The following is a 15914-nucleotide window of genomic DNA, read 5'->3' as shown; positions in this document are numbered from 1 at the left end:
TCCAATATGGCCGTGATTGGATGGACTGACAGAGAACGGCCTTTGGATGGACCATGTGCCCTCAAGACTACCAACAGGGCCTCCATCAGGGGTCACAAAGCATCATGCCTAGGGTTTTATCATTCCTATATTAATGGGGAAATTTAATTATTTCTTTTACCTATGTCTCCATCATAAACTAATCTCTTTCAAATACGTATGTTACTTGCCTGGACCTGAAAAGTATTTGGGTTTCAGCCCTTAACTTATGTAATCACCTTACATCTGTACAACGAGGAGATTGGAATAGGTGGTTCCCTCCAGCTCTAACACTCCAAGGGTCTAGCTGAAGCCCCCAGGAACCCTCAGTTAACGAGGCACAGCCAACTTCTTTCTCCTGCCTAAAATCCAAATACAGCACAGCCTTTGTAGGAATTCACTATCAACTTGCAAAATATATGGCCAGGAATTAAGAGCATGACCTGGTGGTTGGCTAATGAGGGATTCAAATACTGCCCACAGAACAGATTAACGTCTGAATCTAGATTCATTTAAAAACAAACAAACAAAAGCAATGAAACCACCTCATGAGGCCCATGAGCTGTGCAAAGGTTCTTCAACACCTAACCAGTCGTTTGTGTAGCTCGTAGACAGCCCACTTCATCTTCGAATTACCTGATCATTATCCCAACACTTCACAATGACACTGTGCTAACACTTGCTCAAAGACTAACACCTTAATCAAGGATACAGACTGCTTAGTCATACTGAGAAGGTAAAACTGATGACAATGTATATAGGTATGAATAAGCACAAAACACCAAGTTTATCATTCAGACAAAGTCACGATGTAACGTTTCCAATGACTTAAGACTTCCAATGGAAATATGACAGTGAAATCCCGCTAAGAAAACTGAATAGGTCTGATCTCTCCTCATTCAGCAAAAGCAAGATGGCTTCAGCCTTACGGACAAAACTTCAGTCATAGAGTCCTTTAATAAATCCTAACCTTGCTCTTCATGACCTAGACTTAGGTCAATGACTTGCTTGTACCAATCAGCCGAACTCAGGTGTGAGTGACTGAAAACTACTTGTATGGAAATCATCACATACAAGAATTCCTTTTAAATAAGTGCGGGGATTTGGGTCTTCATTTCCCCCTTAACACAGAAAATGTCACAATTCTTAGGATGGATTTACTGTCCTGAAGAACATTTAGAATGAAGAATTCAGGACAGAGGAGAATGCTGTGATTTCCCACTGGGAATGATGTAATTATTTCCTAATTATAACGGTTCATATGGTAGAACGTTTACTGTGTGCCCATCTCTGTGCCAAGCCCTTCATTGGCATTATCTCATTAGGATGTCATAGCCTCACATACACAGAGGGAAACAGTGAGGCTCAGAGAGGTTCCATCACATGCCAGTGGTCCCAACCTGGGTCAGAACTGGAACGTGACGCTTCACTGCTTCTCCTGGTAACACCTAAGGGTATTTATTCTTCCAGAGCCATTTTTCCTGACCTGTCATGAGAACCTTCAGTTCTCCCAGAATCCAAGGCTATAGCCTGGTCCTACAAAGGGACTTGGGTCTCTGATGCTCACAGCTTTAGAATTATCCTAAGCTGGGCTCAATGGTGTCTCCTGGGCCACCAGGACGCGGCACTCTTTGGTCAACAGAGGCTCTGGAACGGTAAAATGGCCCTGGAATTGGGTAACACAGGCCTTCAATTCATCCTGAAAACCACAGACCATTTATTCTAAAGCAAAGACAGGAGGCAAAGGCATTAATACTCGGCCTCACGAGGGAACAAGAAGCAGTACCTGTGTCCTTAAAGTAAATGTGAACCTTAGGAGAGCAGAACTGATATTGACAAAACAGCTCAGCTACACTGTCATCTGAAAAGACAATTTTGAAGCCACTGAAACATATTATTGGAGTTTGCTCAAGGCACCGGTCTCAAACAAGAGACCGCGCTAAGCCTGTAATATTGCACATGCTTGGGTCTGCTGGGGCCCTTCCCAGGGTGAAATGAGGAATTCCCAGGCAAAGCAATCTTTTCTGCCACATCTCTGGATGCACAGAAGAGCCCAGAGTATGTGCCCAGGCCTGCCTGGGGGTGCCTTCTGGGCTTCGAGCCCTAAAGAGTTTTGATCTTGAGTCTGCCACACCTGGTTTGGAGCCCTGGTTTCTACCTGTTAGCTACAATGACCTTCAGGAAGTTACTTGCCTCAGGTTTTTCAACTGTAACATGGTGATGACAATGCCTCTTAACATACTTTTATTTTTTTTATTTTTATTTTTGGTGATGGAGAGTCAAGATGACTTGAGATTGTGCACGTAAAATGATTACAACATAGCCTGACGTTCAACGAGCGAAAATTGTTATTTCTGAGACTGTGATTCTCTGTCTCCTGTTTTGATGTGGCTACTTACCCTATTTTTAGATTGGCATCCCTCAGTGATTTTGCCAAACTTTAAATGTAAGCAGGGGATGCCAAAGTCCTCCGACAGGAAGAAGGACTCTCTGGTGCTTTACAATTTGTCTCTGATGACTGTTTCGAAGGGAAGAGGAAGGGTGTTTGGAGAAGGGCAGGGCCACTGTGGAGGAAGGGAACAGTAGGACTATAAGAGCAGAGAGGTCAAACAACCAGCCAAGCGCCTTCAGCTTGGAAATGGTAAAGAGAGGGGCGAACCCTGACACACCCAGATTCCAGGTTCTTAGCTGACCTGCTTCTTTCAATTGGAGAGCAGGCTGAAGGACCCAGCCTTGGGGCAAGTTCTAGATTGTTCACTCTGGTCCCAGGCACTGGTCATCTGAGCTGCTGGCCAGGAGAACTTGTAGGGAAGAGCCCGGAGATGGAAGAAAGTCTAGACTTTGACACTGGCCACATCTGGTGAGGGTCTCTACTCTGCCATCACAACTCCTCCAAACTCCACGACATCTTGAACCACTTGGTCCCTCAGTGTAAAATGGGGAACGCTAATATCATGTAAAAGGTTTGGTGTGAGGATAAAATGAGATGAGAGATTGAAAGAGCACTTAGCAGGGTCTGTGGCCACAGCAGGCCTCAATCAATGGCAGCAGCCTTTCCTTTTCTTTTCCCTGACACCAGGCAGCTCTCAAGTTACTTTCTTCTGTTAGAGAGGGGCTGTCTCCAGCCCAGCATACACAGGTGGAACGGCTGTGAGCTGAGTTGGGTGGCGTGTTGTGCTAGCCAAGGCTGTGGGCAGCAGGCCTTCTCGGGACTGTATGTGGGCTGTACATGGGCTCTCTGGAGGGTAATGTCTACATTTAAACCCATGTACCTTTAACCACTCACACAGAGACACTGGAGGTAGACAGCAATATTTGTACTCAGCTGCTCACTACAGCCTGACTGGGAATAATGACACTGCAAGATGAACCCCAGAAAGAACCTAAATTCCATCAGTGGGAGACCTCTGTATGTAAGATAGCAGACAAATATGCAAAAGAATGCAAAGCGTGATACAGAATGACCTCCCAGATATAAAAGGTGCCAAAGTGGGTGCTTAGTAGATTTAAATTCTGTCCTTTTGGGAATGGAACTAGTGAGAAGTTAGAAGACGTAAAGATTGAATTAGAGACAGAGAGAGATAAACTAGAGATAGAGGGAGAAATAGACAAGCAGGCTGCTATAAACCGAGTGTTTGTATTACCCAAAAATTCATATGTTGAAATCCTAGCCCCCAAGGTGATGGCATTTGGAAGTGGGGGCCTTTGGGAGATGATCAGGTCATGAGGGTGGAGCCCTGACTAATGGGATTAGTGCCCCAGAGAGCTCCCTCACTCTTTCCACTATGTGAGGACACAGCAATGAGACAGCCCTCTATGAACCAGGAAGTGGGTTCTCACCAGACACCAAATCTGCTGGTGCCACAATCTTGGACTTCCCAGCCTCAAAACTGTGAGAAATAAGTATCTGTTGTTTATAAGCCAGCCGATTTATAATATTTTTGTTATAGCAGCCTGAACGGACTAAGACATATGCTTGTGTTTGCATAAAGCATTTCTGGTAGAACTGGTGACTCTTGTTTCTGAGAAAATTTTAGTTTTCATTATATACACTTTCTAGTGTGTGACTTTTTGAAACCACAAACCTGAATTGCAGTAATAATAATAAGAAGAAGAATGGCTAGTTAACTAAAATGAATGCACTGAGAAATTTTCCCCATACCTTAGCTGCACAATTGGCTTCCAAAGCAGAGCCAGTATGTAAATGGTTAAGAAGAGGAAGTCGCCACCAGGCCACGTCTTATCTTCCTAAAGGTATTAATGAAAACTGGAGACACAGTTAGCACTCCAGTTGGAAGCACTGAAGATCAAGAAGAACTTGGTTCCTTAAAGAGCTCCTCTCTCTGTCAACATAGCCCAGAGCTCAGGGACCAAGCTCTAAAACTCACATTGTTTCTCCCATCAGATCCTGGAGCTGGTGGGAGACTTTTAGACAGACTGCAGAGGTGATAAAAATAGAAGTTAAGTTGCTATTGGAGATACATGGAGAATTCACCACTTGCAAATCTCTAATTATAATATGTCAAGAGTAAAATACCTTGTCAGGAGCAGTATCTGATATAATACAGCATTGGCTCTGTCAGCACAGTGATCCATGATGTGTTTGGAGGCCCACATTAAATAGACAATCAGCAGAAAATTGTCCTGCAGGGACTCATCTCAGCCCTTGGGGAACTGAAAGGATGACCTGGTAGGTCTTTTCTCTCTGTACTTTCCTCAGCTCTGGCTGGGAGCTCTGGGTGCATTCTGCTTCCCTTTTACAGATCCTGCACTTTGTGTTAAATCATGTGCATATATTAGATGTTCTTGGAGCCTACCAGATGGATGGATCTTTTCTCTTACCCCAAACTACTCTGTTTTTCAAAGAAATGATGGTCCCTCCAGTGGCCTCAGACCGGCATTAAGCACATATCTGTGCATATCTGTCAAAGGACAGTTAGAGTTGTTTCAGGTACAACTCTACCCTGTGGGGAATAAATCAGGTGTATAATACAGGGCCATATTTTCCGGGGTTGGGAGAACCATGGCTCTGACCCACTTTGAGGTTAAGTGAAGAGAAGGTGCCCCTGGTAAATGCACAAGAATGCAGGGACAGTTTGAAGAAACTTGTCATAGACTATGTTCTGCTCAGTCAGGTCAGGGAACTACAACTCAAAAGTAGGTCACAGACAACAGAAACATCTTTCCTTTTGGCAGAAGAGAGAAAAGCACAGGCATGTAATTGTAGCAGAAAACAAGATGGCACCTTTTAGGATGCCTGCTCTTTCCCCACACCAGCTAAGAGTATATGTCCTAAGACTTCCTTCAGGATCAGCCACAAAGCCCCTCCTGCTTCACCTTATCATGGTCCTCTTTCCTTGAGGACTTCCTGTAAGCAGTATGTGCCAGCCAAACATTGCTGGAATAGACAAAGTCACCGGGTAACCAGCCTCACCACAAACTCACACTCCCCAAAGTCAGAGAGGTGACTACTGCCCTTCAAAAACCCTAGAATTGTATGAGCCAGATTCCTGGCAGGTCTGCTCAATTTCAGGAATCATTCTGTTGCTTCTAAATCCCTTCCTTTCTCACTCTCTGTCAGTTGATAGTGAGCATGAAGGTAGTATAGAGGGAACTCCTCAGGTCATCTCTTGACCTCAAGATTTATCTGTTTCCTCACACATTTATTCTTCATTCTTGCTATGGTCTGAATGTTTATGTCCCCCATCCACTGCCCCAGACTCACATGTTGGAATCCTAAAGCCCCATGTGGTGATGTTAGGAGGTGGAGCTTTGGGGAGGTGATTAGGTCATGAGGGTGTAGCCCTCATGAATAGCATTAGTGCCCTCATAAAAGAGATCCTACAGAGCCCCCTTACTCCTCCCACCATGTGCAAAGGCAAAGGCTCTGAACCAGGAATAGGACCCTCACCTGACCATCTGGTACCCTGATCTTAGACTTCCAGCCTCCAGAATTGTGAGCAATAAATTTCTGCTGTTTATAAGCCAGTCTGTGGTGTTTTGTTACAGCAGCCAGAATGGACCATGACACTTCTCTTCTGTTTCAAAATTGAAATGTTTTCAAATATTCATGGGAGCCCTTATTTGTAATGTTGGCCATTTTTTTTGTGGCCCCAAATGGAAAACAACTCAAATGCCCATCCACAGGTAAATGGATCAACAAATTGTGGCACATTCTACGTAACGGTATGCAAAGAGTAGGCTACTGATGCATGCAACGAGATGGATGAATCTGTGAACCATGATGCTAAGTGACTGAAGCCAGAAAACAAAGAGCATACGATGTTTGATGTCACTGATAGAAAATTCTAGAAACTGAAAACTAAGCTATAGGAGCCAATCAGTTGGTTCCTGGGAATGAGACAGAGGTGGAGAGGGAAGATTGCAGAGGGGTGCGTGTACCTTTTCGAGTTATAGTTTTTCCTGGATATGTGCTCAGGAGTGGGATCACTGGATCATACGGTAACTCTGTTTTGTAAGGAATCTCCATACTGTTATATATAATATACAATGGAACATTACTCAGCCATAAAAAAGAATGAAATAATAATGCCATTTGCAGCAAGATGGATGGACCTAGACATTATCATACTAAGTGAAGTAAATCAGACAGAGAAAGACAAATATTATACTGTATGATATCACTTACATATGTGGAATCTAAAAAAAAATGATACAAATGAACTTATTTACAAAAACAGAAATAGACTCACAGTCAAAGAAAACAAACGTACGGTTACCAAAGGAAAAGGGGGGGGGTGATAAATTAGGAGTTTGGGATGGAAAGATACAAACTACTCAAACCACTATATATAAAATGAAAAAGAATATAAATACATAAAACCAAATCACTTTGCTGTACACCTGAAACTAACACGTTGTAAATAAACTATACTTCAATATAAACAAACAGACAAACAAACAATACAGTGGTTTCCAGATTACAAAAAAAAAAAACTTTGGAATGATGGACATGTCTGTTATCTTGAGAGTGGCAGTGGTTCCACAGTTATGTACGTATGTCAATACTCATCAAATTGCACACTTTAAATATGCACAGTTTGTTGTGTGTCATTTATATGTCAATAGAGCTGCAAAAAATAAAGTATTTCTTCTCCTTTCCCAGACTACCTATTGTATCTGTGTACCCTTGGTCATATTCCTTCCTATTTCCTCTAAAATACTTTGTCACTTTCTTTCTTGAGTCATCATTCCCTATCTCTTCTTCCCTGTCCTCCCCATCGCAATTCTCTGCGGTGTAAACAGTGAATCAAAATCCACTCTCCTACAAACTGCTTTCTCTGAGATCTGTGCTCTTCCAATGCTATGTTTTCTTTTTCCTCTTCCCTCCAAATGTTTACAATGGTACTGTACATACCCACTCTGATAGTTCCCATTTATTCTTCAACTCCTGGCCCCCTGGCATCTCTCCCCAATACTCTACTAAGGCTGCTTTCTCCTGGGTCTTCAGTGATGTCCACAATGCCAGCTTCAATAATGTCTTCTCAGTTCACACCTGCCAGGCTGCCATGACAACACTCTCCTGGTTCAACCCCCCATCTGGGTACCCTCTTTACATCTCATTCCATAGCTCTTTTTCTTCCAAACCTCACCACCTATGAGTTCTCCAGTGATCAGTCCTTGACCTTCTCTCCATTCCCTACACTCAAATGAATCAATTCAGGCCTGTCCATACAAATGGATCACCATACTACCTTTGGTGCTGACCAGTTGCTGTCTGTTAAATAACTTTCACGAGAAGTCCCAAAGGCACCTTACCATTGACTCCGGTGGAACCATCCTTGGTCTATGTATTTGGGAATGGGGCTCCTCAGTGGCCCCACGGCTGAGACATCCATTCTCTGCTTCAGCCACTGAACTGCGCAAACCAGAGAGAGTGATTCCCAGGCTTGCTTGTATGGACTAATCCAAGAGTCTTTCACTGGGAATCTGGTGTGATGTCAAGAGCCTGAACTTGAAGGACCATCACACAGAAGTGGAGAATGATGAGCAAGAGGAAGAAGAGGCAGAGATGGATGCAGCTGGAACCTAATAGATGCACGCCAAGAACTAAGCCGTGTCTAAAGCCAGCACTTGTCTGGAATTTTTTGTTTTATAAGCCGATACATTCCCTACTGAGTTTTCCGTTACAGCAACAAGAAGCCTACGAAATAGTACTGCTTCATCAGTGATTTTGAGGTAGATCTCTTAGAAAGTGTTTTCTTCCATGATCATCATAATACACTAAAGCCTTGGAAATCCATGCTCTAGAACTTGCGACATTATGACAAGTAACAGAACACATATCCTACGCTCTCTAGTGGACCAAAACCTCTCTAAGGGAGGGAGCCTGTCTCCTCATCATTTCACCTCCTGTAGTGTCTGGGGCACTGTGGACATCCAATATGCAATTTAAATGTAATCGTGTTGATCTCTGGAGAGTTCTTTTTGTGAGAAAAGGATGTTGAGCTTCTCTACTCCCCAACTGGATTAAGATTTCCTTTAAGGTAGGTACAATTAATCCTTTCTTTCAAAACGTCATTTTTTAAACTTTTCTGGCTTAAACTCTTTTCAATGGCTTCCCATAGCTTTCAACATGGAACCCACGAGGCCTGCGGGATACGATCCCTGCTGGCTGCCCCCATTTTATCCTTTGCCATTGCCAAACTGTCTTCATATGCCCTAGACGTACTGCCTTTTTTTTAGTTCTTTGAATAAGCCCAGCTCTTTCCAACCTTGGAACCTTTGACCTCGGTATTCCTTTTGCCTGGATGCTTTGTCTTTTCCCCTTAAATATCATGTCCTTGAAGAAATGTTCCCAGACTACTCATTTACAAGTGGCACCTCTGATCGTTTTTTAGCCTCCCATAGCACCTGTCTTTTCCTTAAGAGCGCGTATCACAATGTGTGTTTATACAGCTATTTTATTGCTACATGTTTATTCTCTGTCTCTGGCACTAAGTTACAAGAGAGAAAGGACCATTTATGTTTGGTTCAACCACATCATCAAGTATGAGTCCTGGCCCGAGTAGATGCTTAATAAATATTTGTGAGTGAATGAATGAAACTTCCACAGCAGTTTGTATGGTTGGTCCATGTTGAGGCTTAATAAATGATGTCTGATGGGACATTTTTTAGTCCTAAAATAACCTTCTCAAGCCCTACCACCATTGATTATGACAAAACAACCAGCATACAAATAAATAACTCCATCACTAGGTAGTCAACACAACAACAATAAACACCTACTAAATCCACAAACCCATTTAACGAACCCATTCCTAAGTTACAGCAGCCAAATACTAAAAAGGCAATAGCAGCATTATTGACAATAGCCAAGAGGCAGAAACAACCCAAATGCCCAACAACGGATGGATGGATAAACAAAATAGGATCTATCCATATCATGGAATGGTATTCAGTCATATAAAAACAATGAAGTACTGATCCATGCTCCAGCATGGATAAACCTTGAAAACATTCTGTTAAGCAAAAGGCAGACATAAAAGGACATATATGATATGATCTCATTTGGGGGAAAAATACAGAATAGGCAAATCCAGACAGAAATAAAGCAGACGGGTGGTTCCCAGGGTCTGGCGGGAGGGAGGAATGGAGGACGTCTGCCTAATGGATACTGGATTTCCTTTTGGGGTGACGGAAATGTCTAGGACTATATAATGGTGATGGCTGCACTACATTGTGAATGTACTTAATGCCACCGAACTGTATACGATAAAATGGTTAAAACAGTAAATTTTATGTTATATGTATTTTGGCACAATAAATAAGGGAGGACAAGCAATAGAAAAATTTTAAATTTACATTATTTTGAAAAATCTCCAAACCTAACCTGCAAATCAGTGAGGTACCAGGTAGCAAAGCTAGTCAATGGTTGCTTTGGCTACAAGAAATATATCATGTTTCAGACCAATAAACTTCTTCGCAAATATCAGTTTCTCAGAGGGCAGAAGAAACAGGCCCAATTGCCTTGCACCTATAAAGTGTTCTGGACTAGAGGCTGGATGTGTCCAGGCTTCTAAAGAATTCCACAGAACAAGTTTTCCTAAGTGTACATATACCTCTTACGGTACGCACGGTGTGTGGTTATTTTAGGTGGTACATAAATAAACATTGTGTAATTTTCATCGTTATTTTTGTTTAGGGTGGTTGTCCTTTATGGATAGCCAGCAATACTAGTTTCTATTGATGGTGGTGATAAACGGTTTCTTTTCAGTTTGTTTGCTTGTTTTCAATCCATTTCATCCATTCATATGCAATAAATCTGACTTTTTGGTGCATAGAGGTGTGTCACCTCCACCACCAAAATGCAGAACAGTCCTGCAAAATTCACTCCTGCTGCCCCTTGGCGGCCTAGGCCACCCACACCCCCGGGAGCTCTGAAATAAAAACGATGTTAGGGACTCAAGCCACAACATGGGTGAATTTCCAACGAATTTGGCTAGGGAGGGCTGGGGTGGGAATGGGGAGTGGCTACAATGGGCAGGAGATTCATTCTGGGGGTGATGGAAATATTCCTAGACTGTAGCAATGGTTGCACAATTCTGTAAATACAATAATAATCGGTGAGTTGTCCACCTCGAATAGGTGAATTTTATTGTATGTAAATGGCATCTCCATAAAGCCATTAAAAAAAGAGATTATACTGTCACAATCTCATAATCATAGTGTATGATTCCCCTCAGATGACATAATTCCAGACAAAGAAAAACTATAGAAGCGGAAAAGAGATAAACGTTTCCCTTCACAAATACACGCGGTTAATGGAAAATGTGTTGATTTAAATCAGTGCCAGGAGAAGACGCACGTAGGTAAGGTGAACTAGGCGGGGCTGGGATGACAAGGATGAGCTTAGGGGCTGCTTTGCGGGAGAGAGCCTCCACCCCCCAACCCCGACCAGTTGCACGGCGGTGCGCCCCGCTGTCATTCCCGGAACCCTGGGGTCCCAGAGCGCCCCCGGAGGCCAGTGCGCACTTACTGTGGCGGTGCCCGAGACGGTGTGCGCGCTCGTGTCCGCGGCGCTCTGCTCCGAGTGCGACTGCGCGGCAGGGTACAGGTTTAACGTGTGCTCGGGAACGGTGGTCTGGCCCGTGTACTCTGGCGCGGGGTGGGGATGAGGGGCCGTGTATTCCGCGGGGATGCCGTTCTGAGGGGGGGCAAACTGGGCCGAAGCGTAAGGCTGAGCCATTGTGTCAGGGGCAGCTGCTGCTTCCTGATTACCCTGGAAAATCAGAGAGAGAGAGAGGGAGTGAAAACCATGAGTGGGCACCAAGCAGAAACCTTCCCCCCGAGGCACAAGGACAACTGCTCCCCGGATGCTTCGTGGGTTTCAGCAAGGCTGCCAAGAGCCTGAGATGGATACATCCCACTCAATCTTCACCGGACCCTATAAGGAAACAGTAAGCATTGTAGATAGAGCCCCATTGTACAGATGCAGAAATCGAGGCTCTGAAGGGTTGAAGACCCTTTCCCAATCATCCAGCCCAACAGCCACACACCGTGAGGGCATGTGCTCTCCTGGATTGGGTTGTTCTGGCAGATCTTTCTAATTTCATTCCCGTTTGGGGACCTGTGAGCATGCAGTTGTCGCTGGTGACAGCAGAGCCTTGATTTGATACTTAAAATGCCAAGACCGATTAAATTGCACGTGTGTGTTCTTGAGAGGAGAGACAATTCATGTAAGCATTTGAATTTAATCAACATTTTATGTGATTTGGCTCACATAATGGGACAGGGGTGGTGGTCCTTGCAATGGTCACAGCGTGTGTGTGTGTGTGTGTGTGTGTGTGTGTGTGTGTGTGTTTGATGTTCCCAGTGCCAACATGAAGCAGCTGATGAAAATTCAGTGCCTAATTTGGACAAAGATGGCCTTCTGTGATTGTCTCATTTTAAGTATCTCTGCAAAATGCTGGACTTAATTCTTAGCCTCATTAATCAATGCCTACTCCCATTCCCTGACTTATTATTTTTTTTATAAGCAGAGTATTATGTAACAATTCGCCCTTCACATCTAGGCAAAACATGCAGTGTGATACTTATAGGCAAGTCAAAAGAATAAAAAAAAAAGAATTCAAATGCTTCCATTTCAGGAAGCATCTCTCTCTCTCTCTCTCCACCTGGACTCCCATAACTTTACTACCCTACACACACACACACACACACACACACACACACGCGCACACACACACACACACACACACACACACACACACGGCATCAGGGACTGTAACCCAAAGGTCTAAATTTTCCACGGTCTTAAGAAGAAATGGGATTGCGCAGTCAGAAAGAGAAGAGAGAGAGAGAGAGAGAAAGCTTAGCAATTAAGCACACCAAATAGCTGCCTCTCCCATTGTCTGTGGTCAATTAGATGTGACTTCAGTCCTCCTCTAACGATACCAGGGCAAAAGTGTCAGAACTGCTCACATCTCCTGGGTTCCCGCCACTAACATTTGAGAGCTTCTTCAGCCAAAGCAACTTGAGTGCAGCAAAAACCATTATGACAGAGAGGGGGAAAAAAGTTTATTCTCAGAGCAGTGCAAGGAGCTGGTGCATTTGTTTAGAAGGAAACTTAATTGGAATGTTAAAGATGACACTTGGAGAGAACGACACTTAGGATAAGTTTAAAACATTTTACAAGTGAAAACACTCCCCTCAGGCCCTTTCCTCCCCCAGACTAATTTCTCCAAATGTCTGTGCCATCGGAAGCAAAAATAAACAGCCGTTTCTTTCTTGGCAACGTGTTTTCATAGCACTTGGGGCTGAATGGGTCTGTCTGTGCTGCGGTTGCATCGATCGGCGTGGAAAGTTAACCGCGTCCGTCCTTGGGAAACCACATTTACTGTCATTGCCGTTCATTGTTCACTCCTCTTCCAGGACAAGCCCGGTTTCCTTTTAGGAGCCACTTCCACTCCCAGTCCCCACATTGTGCAGATGTGGCTGGGCCCGTCTCTGGTTACCTCTAGATGTGGTCATGTTACCCTGCCTGGCTAGCCAGAGGGCTCCACTCTTAACGGTCACAGTGACTTGGGCTTATGCCCATCCACCTAACCCCTAGCAACTCCAGTGAGGCTTAATCCTGGGACTTGGCTGGAGTTTGGGGAGGAAGTTCTTTCACTTCGATGATTGGCAGCTGGAAAAATAACGTTCAGCCTAGAGCTGCCAAGAACTGCCTCTTGAAGGGAGCCTCCCTAAAGCAGAAGCCAACACAGAGGAAAATGGAGCCCAGAAGTGGAGAAACAGATCAACTGAGTCCTGCTGACATCATTTGAAGTCTTGGATCCAGCTTTTCCCTGCAGTGAGTAACACTGCTGTTTAAGTTCCATGAGTCAGTAAATGTCTTATTTAGTGTAAGCCCGCCTTTCCGTTACTTGCAACCGAAAAGGTCTTGACTAATACCAGAAAAAATCCTCTTCTGTATATGAGCTGACTAGCATTCTTCTCTTCTACAGGGCTGCTCAAGGAATACATCCTTGTGCACAGAAAGACGCTACTTCTTTCTGGCTGACAAGAAACCCCAGAAACTTTGGGACCTTGAGAACGCTCCAAAGAGAAAATCACCGGGACAGATTCCACTTCTGCCCAAAGGTCCATTTCAGCCTCCCCTACCTCCCACCTCGCTTGTCTCTGAATTGAAAGACAGACTTGTGAAAACTCCAGGGGAGCATGAAATGATCACAGGATCAATGGTAGAGAGAGATGGTCATAAAAGACAAAGCTCTCCTTTCTCCACCTTCAGTAGAAACACTTTCACAGGTACATATGTGCCCACATGGCCTTTCCTCACTGCAAAGCAGTCTCAGGAGGAGTGAACCAATCCTATAAGCTGCAAAACAGCAACAGCTCCTTGCTAGGATCTGACCTCTCTCTGTACTGGAGAGGGAAGGCCTGCCCTCAGGAAGCTTGTGGTCTCTCCATCCTCTCGACACCATCCTGTTCACTGCCTCCTCTGCTTGGGAATTCCTCCCCTACTCCCTTCCCTGGCTAGCCTTTCTTGGCTTCTCTTTGAGGTCCCAGATCAAGAGCTTCCCAGCAAGTCTTCCTTGACACTTAAACCACATCAGTTGCCTGCCCTCTACACTGCAGCTTGTGGTCACCTCCCACGTAACTCCAGGTACCACTATCGCCTGCTGATTAGCCTGTGAGCGTCCTGAGGGTGGGAGACTGTGTCACATTCTCTGTTCCACCTCCAGGGTTCAGCAGCACGCTGGCTGCAAAGTCAACATACACCGGTGTTTGCTAAGTGAATGCATGCTTGGCTAGTGGACTCTGGGCTCTGTCAGGCTTCACTGGCAACAGGATGGGGGTGGGGGGATGGGAGAGGGATCAGCAAACGAACCCTGGAAGAAATCTGGCCCGTGACTTGTTTTTGTAAATAAAGTTTTATTGGGACACAACCATGGTCACTGTGCTCTGATGGCAGAGTTGAGTTGCTCTGACAGAGACCATATAGCCCACAAAGTCTAAACTATTTATCTATCTGGCCCTTTGCAGGAAAAGTTTTCTAATCATTGTGGCAGAGTTATCATGAAATATGGGGACATCAGTTAAGATGCAAGAGGGAGGAGATATGGGGATATATGCATAGTTGATTCACTTTGTTTTAAAGCAGAAACTAACACCAGTGTAAAGCAATTAAACTCCAATAAAGATGTTAAAAAAAAAAAAAACAGCTGTTGTTGCACAGGTAGTTTGGGCAGGAAATACAGTTGGTGGTGAAGTAGGGAGGGAAAGGGAGTGCCTTCTACCTAAACCAAGGAGGGGGTGGCTCAGCCAGACCTGGAGTTCGGCAACGTTAAGGACGGTGGGAGAAAGGTGCGGTAGAATCTTTCTCAGAATGTGCTTTCCATCACCAGGTCTCTGCATTGTACACACACGTGCTTCAAACTCAGCAGACGTGGGCTTGTGCGAAGACCTATGATGGCTTCAGACTTCTGTGTTCCATCTGAAAGGCATCCTCTTCTCCAAACCAGAACTCAGAAAACAAACTGCGTGACACTCAGACCTAGTGGGCACCAGGCAAGGAGACCTTAAGCAGGGTGACTGCTCCCCAGGAGACATTAGGCAATGACCAGAGACACTTTTGTTTGTCACAACTGAGTAGGAAGGGATACCACCAGCATCTAGTGGGTGGAGGCCAGAGCTGCAGCTAGACATCCTACAGTGTACAGGACAGCGCCCCCTCCACAACCAAGGATTATCTGGCCCAAAGGTTAATAGTGCCAAGGTCTAGACTCTCTGCTTTGCATGCACTGCATCTCTGATCCCGCTTTATTTTGTTGTGAAGGATACTGTAGCCCAGAGCTGGTAAATGATATTACGAGGTTGCAGTCACAAGTACCTCTGAGGGAAGCCAAGAGCTGAACCAGAGCCTGGGTTTACCCCACGCCAAGGTGTCCCTCATCTGGAAAGAAGATCTCTGGTGGGGAGATGCGTTTCCAATTTTAAATAAATAAACTGCTCTCTGTCATGTATACCGTGACCCTGAGACCTGTTTTCCACCTGGTGGCAGGTTACACCCTGTGGGGAAGTCAGGTGCTAGGGTATTTGATTCAAAGAGGCCAGGGTTCCAGTAGCCAGACTGGGGGAGGCGAGGGGTAACCCTTGGTGTGTTAGAGCAGCAGCCTGGGAAACTTCTGCCACCTCAAGCCCAAAGCCTGGCTTCCGAAGGCTCTGAGGCTACAAGGGCCAAGGGCAAGGGCCAAGTAGGGGCACCACTGGAGCCAGGGCAAACCACCAACCTCTACCAAAACTTATGCCATTCTGGCAAACCACGGGTGCCCACCTCTAGAGACGATGTCCATGGTAGCCAGGGAACCTCCAGGTAGCATTCAAGTCCATAGAACTTGGGATGCACTCCTGTTCCTGGAGTTCTCAAA

The 15914-nt window shown here is 44.9% G+C and overlaps 1 protein-coding gene and 1 long non-coding RNA gene across 22 annotated transcripts in view; one reads left to right on the top strand and one right to left on the bottom strand.

Annotated features, from left to right (window-relative positions):
• RBFOX1 (RNA binding fox-1 homolog 1) overlaps positions 1-15914 on the bottom strand; it is a 2185863-nt gene that overhangs the window by 173134 nt on the left and 1996815 nt on the right. For all 20 annotated transcript variants that reach the window (XM_033428861.2, XM_049699911.1, XM_049699912.1 and 17 more), the window contains one exon: positions 11018-11260. In XM_033428861.2, the coding sequence (XP_033284752.1) occupies positions 11018-11260 (243 nt within the window). The remainder of the gene's footprint in view (positions 1-11017; positions 11261-15914) is intronic.
• Positions 8419-15323, top strand: LOC125961526 (uncharacterized). Of its 2 annotated transcripts, XR_007472349.1 has the most exons (6): positions 8419-8525; positions 10725-10850; positions 11236-11438; positions 13188-13333; positions 13488-13623; positions 14892-15323. It is a non-coding gene; the product is annotated as an uncharacterized LOC125961526 (long non-coding RNA). The 2 variants fall into 2 exon arrangements; XR_007472348.1 differs by lacking the exon at positions 13188-13333.

The sequence above is a fragment of the Orcinus orca genome, chromosome 16, assembly GCF_937001465.1.
Source record: "Orcinus orca chromosome 16, mOrcOrc1.1, whole genome shotgun sequence".
Taxonomy (NCBI): Eukaryota; Metazoa; Chordata; class Mammalia; order Artiodactyla; family Delphinidae; genus Orcinus; species Orcinus orca.
This window is presented reverse-complemented; position numbering and strand designations above follow the sequence as displayed.